The 12,577-nt window shown below is 39.1% G+C and overlaps 1 protein-coding gene across 1 annotated transcript in view; it reads left to right on the top strand.

Annotated features, from left to right (window-relative positions):
* Window positions 1-12,577, top strand: part of TBCD (tubulin folding cofactor D) — a 186,685-nt gene that overhangs the window by 119,293 nt on the left and 54,815 nt on the right. The window contains exons 18-23 of the mRNA XM_056848257.1: window positions 961-1,046; window positions 6,734-6,814; window positions 7,369-7,442; window positions 7,951-8,068; window positions 9,932-9,992; window positions 11,763-11,785. Coding sequence (XP_056704235.1) covers window positions 961-1,046; window positions 6,734-6,814; window positions 7,369-7,442; window positions 7,951-8,068; window positions 9,932-9,992; window positions 11,763-11,785 — 443 coding nt within the window. The remainder of the gene's footprint in view (window positions 1-960; window positions 1,047-6,733; window positions 6,815-7,368; window positions 7,443-7,950; window positions 8,069-9,931; window positions 9,993-11,762; window positions 11,786-12,577) is intronic.

Here is a 12,577-nt window from a genome sequence, read left to right as displayed (position 1 = left end):
AAGCAGTGGCGAGAGATGTCTTCCACCAGCTTCAGCTGGTGAGCCAGCTGCAAGCCTTCCTTGGTGGGAAAGATCTTGCCACTGGTTTGTGCTGTGGTGAAATGTAGATTAGATTACTTCAGTGTGCTCTACAAGGTGCAGTTGCTACAGAATGCTGTGGCCATAATGCTGACTGGAGTGGGTCATAGGGATTATATCACTCCAGTTTTGTTCCATCTACACTGGTTCCCACTTTGCGTCCAAGCCCAATACATAGTGCTGGTATTGACCTTTAAAGCCCTGTGTGGCTTGGAACCAGCATACCTGAAGGATTGTCACTCCCATATGAACCATCCTGTCAACCCTGGTCATCTTCTGAGGCTCTGCTTTGGGTGCTCCCATCATCTGAGGGTAGGCAGGTAACAACCAGAGAAAAGGGCCTTCTTAATTGTGGTGCCAAATCTTTGGAACTCCTTCCAGGGGGAGTCATCTATCTCCCTCTATCATCATTTTCTGCCAGCAGGTGAAGACTGTTTTGTTTTCGTTCGGCATTTATGTAATAGCTGTTTTCGGCCCTCCTCCTTGGTTGTGTTATGTGTATTTGTGTGTTTATATGTTTTCTTGAATCGTTTGATTTTTTAAATATATATTTCATGTTAAATGTTGTTTTAATGTAAAAGTATTTCAATGGTTTGATGTTCTCCGTCTCGGGGACCCTATTTGGGTGGAAAGGCAGCATTAAAATGTTTTAAATAAAATACATAAATAATATATATTGGTTGTAAACGTTATTTACTATTATTTGTTCCTTCTATCACTGTTTATTAAGCAGATTATCTTTTATCAGGAGTCCATAAATTCATTTCTAAAGGAGTAGTGAAATGCTACTTTATCTGTAGGAGCCACTTTTCAACTCATATTTATCATTTGTGTGAAATTGTGCATGATCTGTAATTTATTTTCTCTCTTCAATTTGACTAGGGTACTTTCCCACATGGAATTGATGTTTTGACCGCAGCAGATTATTTTGCTGTTGGTAAAATAGCTAATTGTTTTCTCAATATAAGGTAAGATCATCTTAGATTTAAAGTAAAGAACCTGTTTTGCCTAAATTTTATGGCTGATTTAAAAACACTTTCCGAGCTTTACCTGTGCTATATGGAACAACCTTAGAAAATTGTGAACAGTAATTATGTTTCTGCAGTGTTGTTTTTGGGAAAATGGAGTAAAGTTTGAAATGCCAACATCTTCACTTTTTTAATTAAAAAAACCTAGCTATGAACCATTTTAATTTGAAGGTCATCACTATGTGAACCCCTGTGTTAATTAATTATAATCACTTATGGTAATGATTCACTCAAGAGGCACTGGTCAGATATACAATCAGACAAATATATTCAAGTAATCGCAAGCAAAGTATTTTAGCGGTAGATCATGCTCTTACCTTGCAATGCAGATTGACTATAGGAGCCAATCTACATGATATGCAGCACAAGGAGACGAAAGCCCCTTTCACAAGTTACAGTGAATGCATGTACAATCTGTGCAAAGTGTACACTTGTTTCTTTATGAGGGTTGAATAATTCTCATGATACACTGAATGCATGTACAGCTGAACGTGTGATATAAGTCCCAGGTTTTCCAGGTACTGGTCCTTTTTATCATTTGTAAAGTGAACATGTGTTGGCTCTTCCTTACAAACAGATATATGCATGTACAGGCAGGATGTATGTGCTTTCACTGTAACATGTGGACAGGGCTCCTTCAGCTGAATTCTGGTCTGTGCCACTGAAGATAACAATGATTCATTGCAAGGTCAACACATCTTTTAAATACAAACATTAAAACAGAATATAGAAATTATTATAATTATTATAGTTTTGATTAACTGAGTAATTTCACAATTTGGGTACATTTTTAAAAGCCACAATTTTTGAGGTGTGTACGTTCTCCCCAGCAAGAAGGGTAAGTAGCTGTTCTGTTGAAAGGCCTGGTACACTAGTCAGAAGTTCATCAATTACACCATCCCTAATTTGCTTATAGTAATTGCAAGACAACAGTGCATGCAATACAGTCTCTGACACCCCTGCACCACAAGGGCATAATCAGTCATTTAAAGAAATGAGATTATAATAGCCCTCAAGCATTGCTGATGGCAAAAATTACAAGGTGCTAAAGTAAAAGTTGCCCTGACCTGGATGGCCCAGGCTAGCCTGATCTCGTCAGATCTCAGAAGCTAAGCAGGGTCAGCCCTGGTTAGTATTTGGGTGGGAGACCACCAAGGAATACTAGGGTTGCTGTGCAGAGGAAGGCACTGGCAAACCACCTCTGTTAGTCTCTTGCCATGAAAACCCCAAAAGGGGTTGCCATAAGTCGGCTGTGACTTGACGGCACTTTACACACACACACAAAGTAAAAGTTAGAGCCAGTGTGGTGTAGTGATTAAGGTGTTGGGCTAGGTCCTGGGATACCCAGGTTCAAAACCTTTGCACCATGGAAGCTTGCTGGGTGACTTTGGGCCAGTCACACACTCTCAGCCCTGATCTGGGAGACCTCCAAGAAATACCAGGGTTGTGATGCAGAGGCAGGCAATGGTGAACCACCTACAAATGTCTCTTGCCTTAAAAACCCTACGGGGTTGCCATAAGTCAGCTGTGACTTGAAGGCAAAAAAAAAGAGAGAGAGAGAGAGAGAATAAAAGTTCTCCTATATTTTGAGATATTTAGAGTTGTTAAATAACTTGCATATTTCTTAAATACTGAGAAATGTAGGTCTGCATATAAAGACAAACAAGGCCTATATGCCAGGAAATGAATATTCTGGTAGTCTATATCACAAAACCTTCATTATCTTAGCTTCCTCCAGATGGTAAAATAGTATGGCTGGGAGAGAGCATTCCACACTGTTAATTTCTTTCATTATAACTTTCCCCCTATTTAAGAAGAAGAGATGGTTTTCATATGCCGACTTTCTCTACCACTTAAGGTAGAATCAAATCAGCTTATAATCACCTTCCCTTCCCCTCCCCACAACAGACTGGGGCTGAGAGATGTAACTAGCTCAAGTTCACCCAGCTGGCTTCATGTGTAGGAGTGGGGAAACAAATCAGTTTACCAGATTAGCCTCCACCACTCGTGGAGGAAAGGGGAATCAAACCCGGCTCTCCAAATCAGAGTCCACTTCTCCAAACCATTGCTCTTAACCACTACACCGCACTGGCTCACCATTTATTTACTCACAAATGGTGTTATCCATGCTAAAGAAGCAAAACTAGAGAATGGATTTCTGTGGCAAATAGTCAATCAGAAGTTTAATTAATTAATGTTATTTATAGTCCGCCTTTCTTTCTGGGACTCAAGGGACATAGAATAAATCAGTACAGTCAACAGAGTGAGACATCCAATCTTTGCAATAGCTGTTAGTGAACATAAACCCACCACAGGGCCCATAACTGCAGTTGGGCTAAATTCAAATGTATTCTTGAAAATGTTCTTAAAAGTCAAAGAGCAAATATTATGAACTCACAAGAATGCAAGTCCTGATATCCATTAGGTATATATGTATTGGAGGTTTGGAAAAACTACCAGGGTTTAAACATGTTTATTAAGTGAGCATGTTTCTCTTTGTTTTGTTTTTTTAAACTTTGTTCTTAAATTATATTATTTCTGATTGTCCCTTTCATCTATAAGCTGCTCGGCCCACGCTCCTCCATGGTACTCCACCCTCCCTGTACTCGTTGCTTTTCTTTGTACACACCTTCCTCCTACACTCAGCAAGTTTCTCAACTCGTCATTTCATAGCTGAACAAAAGCAAGGAAATGTGATGGGTCAGGAAGGCAACTTCTTTCCCACTTGAGGTTTTGGGATTTCCCTCCCCACTCTTATCCCTCAAGATGCTATATGTAAGTAATGATCATAGCTAGAGTATTAGTTACGTTCCGCCTGTGCTGAAGAGCAGTTCTTCCTTTTCCTTGGAAAGTTGTATAACAAAGAAACCCACCCCCCATTGTAACAGGTGTGATTTCAGAGGGCTTTGTCTCCTGTAATGTAGCATTTGTGTTGCTTCAGTGACTTGCCCGTTTCCAAACAAGGTGTGATGAAGAAGATCTGGGATAGGACTCCCTGTGTGCATGTTTGTGCATACATGCGCTGGTGTATGTGAGCCAAACTACATGTTTTTAGAGGAAGATTTAGCCATTTAAAAATTGCTGCGAGGGCCCAGTCCTGATGGGGCACATGCTGTGGCGGCAGCAAGTAATCTTGCCCCTCCTGCACCTTTGCAAGTGCTATTAACAGCCTTCCCCCATGGGGGAGGGACAAAATCATCTGGTGTTCCCACAGGCTCTCATGGCAGTTTTTATAAACAGCTAAAATGGTGTCATAATATGTAGTTATATGGGCTAGTCACAGTTCTCTTAAAGCTCTCTCAGCCTTACTTACCTTACATGGTGTCTGTTGTAGGGAGAGGAAGGGTGTCTTTTGTGGGTAGGCCGATTTGATTCTCCTTTTTTAAAAAAGGTACACATGAACACATGAAGCTGCCTTATACTGAATCAGACCATCAAGGTCCATCAAAGTCAGTATTGTCTACTCAGACCAGCAGCAGCTCTCCAGGGTCTCAGGCTGAGTTCTTTCACATCACCTCCTTGCCTAGTCCCTTTAACTGGAGATGCCAGGGATTGAACCTGGGACCTTCTGCATGCCAAGCAGATGCTCTTTCACTGAGCCATAGCCCCTCCCCTAGGTAGAGAAAATCGGCATATAAAAACTAACTCTTCTTCTCGTTTGGCTCTAAGTGTGTGTGTTAAAGTGAATAGCAGGCACGGGGCAGAGGAGGGTTAACCCTTCTGCCCTGTCCTGTAGGAAATCACGAATCCCTCCTGCTGTTTTCCCCCTGGGAGAAAGTATGGGGATAACTGGGTGGTACCAGTATGCTTTCCCCCATAGCAGGAAGGGTATATGGAATTTAAATTGGAAAACTAGCGTAGTTTGTCACCCCCCCAAATGATGGAATTATTCAGGTTAGTGCACCATTATTCTATAATTTCTTAAAAATTGAAATTGACTGGTACATGTATGGATTTGGGTTTGTATTTTCATCCAATTAAAATTTAATTTATCTTTGTATTTCTGCTTTTGTCTAACACTTTCATAATACTAAATATGATGATCGAATGGCCGTCTTTTTACCAAGTAGTAGAATGCTATCAAAAACAAATTTAAAAAACGTACAAAGGGCTCTCTTGAATAGCTGTGTGTCTCAGCAAATCCAGGGAGACTGCAGAATTTTAGGTACTCATTGAGAACAGCGCTCAGGAAATAGCTTCAGGGGTACAAAATGTTCATTCAACAAGGAACATTTTTAAAAAACTATAACATAATGACAGCTCTCTCTACTCAGCTCCTTTTTGTTGACATATTTTAACAGTAGTACAAATTGAATCAGTTAAATAATGTAATATTCCAATTACAGAAATGACTTTCAGAACAATGTAATGGATCAAAGTGAAGTATTTCTGTATTTATAGACTTAGATGGCTAACATAAGTGAAAAGTTTTTGATGGCTAAGAATGGGCTCACAGATGTTAAAATTGATTAAAATGGACTCATAGATCCATGAACTAATTGGATCACAATGAAGAAACATTGATCAAACCCACTGATAAAAAATAAATGTAATTTTTAAATCAAAGCAAATTTAATGTCAACGTTAACCATCATTGAATTTCAGTTGTCAAATATCTATAACCACTAGGTTTTTAAGCCATAATTCCTGTTTATAAGACATCTTCACTGATTCCTTTTGTAAGTGCTTCTGAGATGTAAATTTATCAATTTATTTCAAGTGTTGAAATCATCATTTATTTATTACGGTCAAAGACCAGTTACATAAAAATCATAAATAATTAAAATAATATCTAATATTTGATCAGCTAAAACAAGAATTTAATTACACCAGCTTTTAATAAAATAGTCTATTTATCATGCAGACATTATGACATCTTCTTCTGCCTTATTACGCATGCTCTGGCACAAAATCTCGACATAGCTTGTCATTGTCACGTATGAAGATCTCTACAATTAACTTTTTCAGTTCTAACATACTAGCCACAAATTATTAATAAAAATAGATTACAATCCACAAGTGCGTACTTCATGCACATTGTGACATACACACTTATACACTAAAAAAAACCTCAGACAAAGGGAATTTGTGGAAGGGATTCCCCCCCCCCATTCCTCCTTTCCATTGCAAGTTTTTGTGGCCCCCTGAAAAGCAGCTGTAAGTGTAAGGGGATTCTGTTGAATTGTGTGGAATATCCCCCATTCTCCTTTGGCAAAAAGCCCTTTTGTGAACTTATACTGTGTACTGAAGGTTCCACACACATGTTGTTATCTGGGTGTTCTTTCTTAGGACTTTGTCCTGTGCTGTGCCATACATAGGATAGCAGAAGAGCATAGAGATGGTGATGGAATTCCCTGTCCAGAGCACAAGCAGTATTTTCAAGTCGAATATGAATGTGGGCAGAATTGCTAATTGCCTCTGACTTGACATCCTGGGTGTTGTAGAGTGGCCCGACCACCAGTTGCAAGCACCCTTAAGACTCTGATGCCTTGGATTGGGTTTTTTTGCGGGGAGGGATTAATGCCACAATAAAAGATAAATGTTCTGATTTAAGAATAGTTGTCAACCAGTTGTTAAACATTCGGAGAAACTGTCCATTCTCTTTGTGATTTCCCCCTTTCTATCAGCGTGTACATTGCTGGTTTTCCTGAGTATACAGAGCCAATGATTGATCACCTGGTTAACATGAAGATCAACCACTGGGATGGGTAAGTTTAATCATGTTAATATTGAAGAAAATACTTTGATCAAAGATTATAGTCAATCCCTAAATCAGATAGTGAACAGAACTTCAGTTACTCAAAACTTAAAATTAGTGAAGTCACAGTTAAATCTAGAGGCTTTATTCAAATTGTTTGTGTTAGTGGAAAAACAGATACTCAATTTATGGCTTGAAAAACAGATATTCAATTTATGGCTTGAATTGCTAGAAGTACGTAAACCATGCTCCCTTTTGGTGTTTAAATTATGAGGCCCTATTAATAACTTTATACCTTCATTTGAAAAGTGAGATGAATTCATTTGTGCCAGTATGATGTTGTCATTAGATTGAGATTATAACTCAGGATACCAGGGATTCACATTTCCATTGTTTTATGACATTAACTGGTGACCTTGAGCTAGTCATTTTTCTCAGGGATATTATTGTGAGGATAAAATTGGAGCGTGGGGTAGATGCTTTGATTGTCAAGGAAGTGGAACTATAATCATTGTGTAATTATTAACCCACATTGACAATTCCCCCCTAATGTCCCCCCCCCAGTGTTATTCGGGAGTTTTCAGCCAAAGCACTGCATAATCTCACACCTCAGGCCCCTGAATATATGACATATAAAGGTGAGTATGAACAATCTTGTGCCAATGTAGTGCTTCATGATGTTTTGAGAGATCTAGAACTTGTGTGGTTAGAATCCAGGCTGTGTTGCTAAAAAAGCATCAAGTAGCTGTGTCCAACCAACACAGTAACAAAGTGTCAGTAATTCATTGATCAATATTCCAGGGTTTATAGGATGTGTGAAAGACCTCTGCCTGGGACCCTGGAGAGCCACTGCCGGTCTGAATAGACAATACTGACTTTGATGGACCGAGGGTCTGATTCAGTATAAGGCAGCTTCATGTGTTCATGCGTTCAACCCTTTTCTACTTTCTGTTACTTAGTATGTGCAGCAATTATAGTGCTACAAAATGTCTAGCATGTGTACAATAAAATAAATTTCAGGACAGCCAAATATGAATAGTCAGAAGAAACTGTTATTTTTTGTAAGATATTAAAGATTCATCTTCCATACTTTACGCTGGACAGTTAATGATTTCATTGGAAATTATTTGCTTAATTTGCTTACAGTTTTACCAAAACTGCTGCCCTTGGCAGTGGGCACAGATTTACACACTCGTCATGGAGCAATTCTCGCTTGTGCGGAGATCACCCATGCCTTAAGTAAGCTGGCAGAAGACGATAAGAGGTAAAAAGACAAAATTAAATATGTTAACATGATTTATGTTTAATCTGTGTATCTGTTTGCATTGTAATGAGGAAAGTTTAGGAAACTAATTCATTGAAATTTTTTTTATTTATGCAGGGTTGTAAAGAGCTTTTTAAAATTTATATTTAACAAAGTCATACAATTCATCTCAGTATCATCTCAGTAATTACCTGGATAGCTGGCCTCATTTTTTAATCTTAATTTGAAATGCACATGTCTTCACACATGGAGTATTAGAAATATTGGTTTGATATATCCCTGAGTTATAACTTGCCTGTTTTCCCAAGTTCTTGTTAAATTAGACCTCAACATTTTTGCATTGTTTATGTTCAAAGAAAACATACTAATGGATACCAAATTCAGCTGATACGTGAACATAAATTGGTTACTGAAAGTGTGCCATATTTCTTCAATTTTCAGGGCCTGTTGAAAATATCTGATCTGCTTCGCTTGATAAATATAAACTTGCGAGGAATGTTTGGCTTATTAATGCATGCTGCTACATTGGCTTTCAACCCTAAACTTGAGCTTCAACACATAACTTGCCTTTCTGAGAGCTGAAAAGCCATTAAGGGCAGTTTACATGATGCACTGGGGAATGGAGAAGTATATACACTTCTCCATGATGCACTGGGAAATGGTCAGTCAGGGAGAAACTCTCATTACTGCCCTTACTGGCTTTTCAGCTCTCAGAACTATGGAGAACTATTTAAGGGGCTGCTGTGGTCAAAAAGAAATCACGAGTACACAAGAAGAAAAAGCATCATACCATTTTGTATATTTGTGGTTTCCATCTTTCTTTTCAAGCTGTATTAAGAAGTTTCAGAAAGGATAATGCAAAAGCCATGGCACTAAAAATATACACAGTATATTTGAGGTAGTAGAGAAACTCATTGGGTAAGTGAATTAAAAGACTGTGATTGTTGAAAGAGTTGTGGGGATGGCCATAAATGTGTGGAATTCAGTTACTTCTGATATGAAGTAGGTAATACCAAATGACTCTCCGTGGTTGTGCTTGCTTCAGGATAGAAAAAGTCATATGCGTGTGTGGGCTTTGTCCTGGTGCTTCTTGTTCAGCAGCACATCCCCTGCAGTGCCTCACTGCCCCCTACCTGCTGTGGGAGATGTACAGCACTGAGCCCCTTGCTGACAACCTCTTCACTACCATCTGCCATCTTCACATATATCCTCTACCCAATGCCCCCAAGTGTACCTCTTCAAACTCCAGCTCTGGCTCAGCTGGTGGAGGAGGAGGAGATGAACTACCACTTGCTTGGGGCTCATAGTGCACCCTTTGTGTGATATTTGTTGGTTTCTCAAAAATACCTGGTTGGGCACTATAGGAAATGGAATGCTGGACTAGATGGGTTCCAAGATCATAGTTTGCCTACGGCACCAAAGAACCTTGGGCCAACCCTGGATGGGTCACTGTACAAAGTAAATTTGGATTTGTGGGTCATCATACCAAAAAGGTTGCGAAGTACTGACCTAGAGGACTTCCTCATTGCTGACAGAAATATTTGTTTTCTGTGTTAACTGTTTCATCCCTTTAATCTATTCTCTGCAGTAGGTTTCAAACCCATTTTTCAAAAGAAAAAAAAAAGGTCTTCAGAACAAAGACGTCTATTACCATGAAAACTGATTGTGCATGTGATGATCTTGGTTGCCAAAACTATGTCCTGATACACATGTTGGTCTTAATTGCACGCGCATGTGATTAAGGGTCCCTTCGAGATGCCTGTGCATAATTAAGAAGTAAATGGTAAAGTAATGGAGAGCTTCAGTAATTGCTTAAATTAGAATCTGAATATTAAAGACTTTAAACCCTGTTTAACTTCGCAGGTCGGTTACATCCTTTCTGAATGAGAAAATCTTGGAAGGACTTAAGCAGATCCATGTCGAGGTAGGTGCCAGTTATATTTGCTGGAAACCTAGCTGGGTTTCTGTAAAGTTCACTGTATTTGGGAGTTGAGGATTTAAAACCCACAGCTGATGTGGGGGGTTAAGATGAAGAAGGTAATGGAAGGGCTGATGTGGGGGGTTAAGATGAAGAAGGTAATGGAAGGGCATCTTCATCTACTTTGTCTCTTGTCCATCCGCCTAGAACCTCGTTTTCTTTCTTTTCTTTAAAACACATCTGAGTGTTCTGTGGTGATCCCACTCCTCATAGTGATTTCTGTTGACAATGATGTATGAGTACAGTGCTTCATTTAGTCATCTTTAACAATTTACTTAATTGCTTTTTGTATATGAGTAAAAACTGCAGTAAAGGAGAGGTTTTAGTTAAATGCCATTTTTAAAAATTATATTTGCTGGAAACATGACTTCATGTTGCAGACATGTTCTTTACATTGCAAAAACTCTCTTCTGTTAAAACTGGGCAATGTAAGTAACATTAACCCTATGTAGCCTGGAAAACATTTGAGAATATTTCCTGAACTCAAGTTCAGCATGATTCTCATTAATAGATGCATGTTTGCTATTAAATTAAAAAAAATACATTTTTATCAGGGTCCCCAGCCTTTATGAGCTTGTGGGCACTTTTGGAATTCTGATTAAGGATGATGGGCAGAATGGCAAAATGGCTGCTGCAGGAGGTGAAGTCAGCCACAAAATGGCCGCCACAAGAGGTGGAGCCAGCCACAAAATATCAGCGAGTAAGGTCTTGCACAGCTCTCAGCATTTCAAGCAGAAGCCCTGTTTAACAGGATGGTTATTAAAATGAACATTAAAAATACAGTCTCTTCCATGAACACAGCTTGCCTTCAAGTCACACGTTGAAGATCCTTGTGCTACAATGGCAGTTGCTGCTGAAGCAACTTTTAAAAAACCTGCACAGCCAATCAGAAGTCTTCTAGGCAAAAGCTTTACCTGGCCCCACACACTTTCTAAAAATACTTGGTGGGCGCCAGGAAAGGTATTGATGGGTGCTGTGTCTCCATGGCCACCACATTGGGGACCCCTTACCTATGTATACATCCAGTCTATCCAATCAAGGCCCTGCTCCCAAGGAGCTTACCATCTAATCAAATAGATGCTTCACACTAGTGATCACACTAGCTTCAGTGATGCACATTGGATTAATATCAGTTCTAAACAGGTGCAACAGGCATTACATTAAAGTCTACATGAAGTTAAAGAAATGGACACCTTGCACATAGGATTTAAAAGATGAGTGCATGGAGATTTATCTTACAGCTAAACTATTTATGGAGAAATGAAATATATTATTGGAGCTTCCTAGACAATGCATTATAAGCATTATAGACAATGTAATAAGTCGTTGGCTTGGATCACGAAGAGGATTTTTGTGGACAGAAAGGGGGTGAGATTTTTTTACAGATTCTTCCCCCTCACTGCAGATCAATCCTCTCCCCTCCTGCTCCTAGAAGTCCCCTTTCCCCCAGAGCAGCATTTTGGGGAAGGTACTTTAGACTATCCCTTCCATCTCTGGTGGATCCAAGCTATTGCTGTGATAACATGTTATTTTGATAGCTTTGAGTATAAAACCTGTAAGCATAATCAAGCGCCATTACAATTTGTTTTTTAAGTCCTTATAGTTTTATAGAAATAGATTAACACTTACATTTATATAATACCAAAGGAAAGAGAAAAGTTAAATGGAGCTTGATTTAAATGAAAATTCTTCTTGACTGTCAATTTTCTCTTCCAGCTTTGTCGTCGTCAGTTGTACCGGTAAGAGAGTGAATGCCAAGTAGATAGCTTCATCTGTGATAATGAATGGTGTATGTGTGTGTGTAAAAGGTTTCTCAAAATATGTAGCCAAATAAGTACAATGTAGTTACTCGCACAATCCTAGCAGAAGAGATGAAGTGCCTAGGGTAGCCAGCTCTGGGTAGGGAAATACCTGGAGATTTTTGGGGGTGGAGCCAGGGGAGGGTGGGGTTTGGAGTCCACTTGACCTAATGGCCATTTGACCTAATACACTGCTTGATGAGTCCACATCCTTAAGAACCCAGCATATTCACAGAGAAATTCACAGGGAGTTTCACTGTTCTAGAAGGGCTTTTAGATATTTCTTACTGCCCATTATGTTATGATTATAATATTAGGATGTGTGATAAGTTATAATTTTATACTGACCACTGAGGAAGGCCTATCCAGGCCGAAACACATCTGGTCCTTTTTGGATCTCATATTGGTCAAAGAAAGATTGTACATCACAGTTGTTTATGCTTGTATATACTGAATGTGTAAGTTTTTGCCTTTACTAGGAGTCTTTTGTAGAGACCTACTAGTACCTTCTGCCAGCATTCCTCGGCCTCCTCCATAAACTATGATGAGATGTTCAAAAGCCATAAATTCAAACATTCTAACATTTTAGATTAACACAATTCAGTGTGTCATTTTACACCATTTAGAATTCAGAGCATTGGTTCAACAAATTTGAAAATCAAAGAGTGAAGCCCAAATCAGTTTATACTGCGAGATCTGTGACTGGTCCTTCCTCAGACTTTTTAAAGGGCA

Source organism: Euleptes europaea, chromosome 1 (assembly GCF_029931775.1).
Source record: "Euleptes europaea isolate rEulEur1 chromosome 1, rEulEur1.hap1, whole genome shotgun sequence".
NCBI lineage: Eukaryota > Metazoa > Chordata > Lepidosauria > Squamata > Sphaerodactylidae > Euleptes > Euleptes europaea.
The sequence above is the reverse complement of the archived record's forward strand: the minus strand, read 5'-3'. Positions and strand labels throughout refer to the sequence as shown.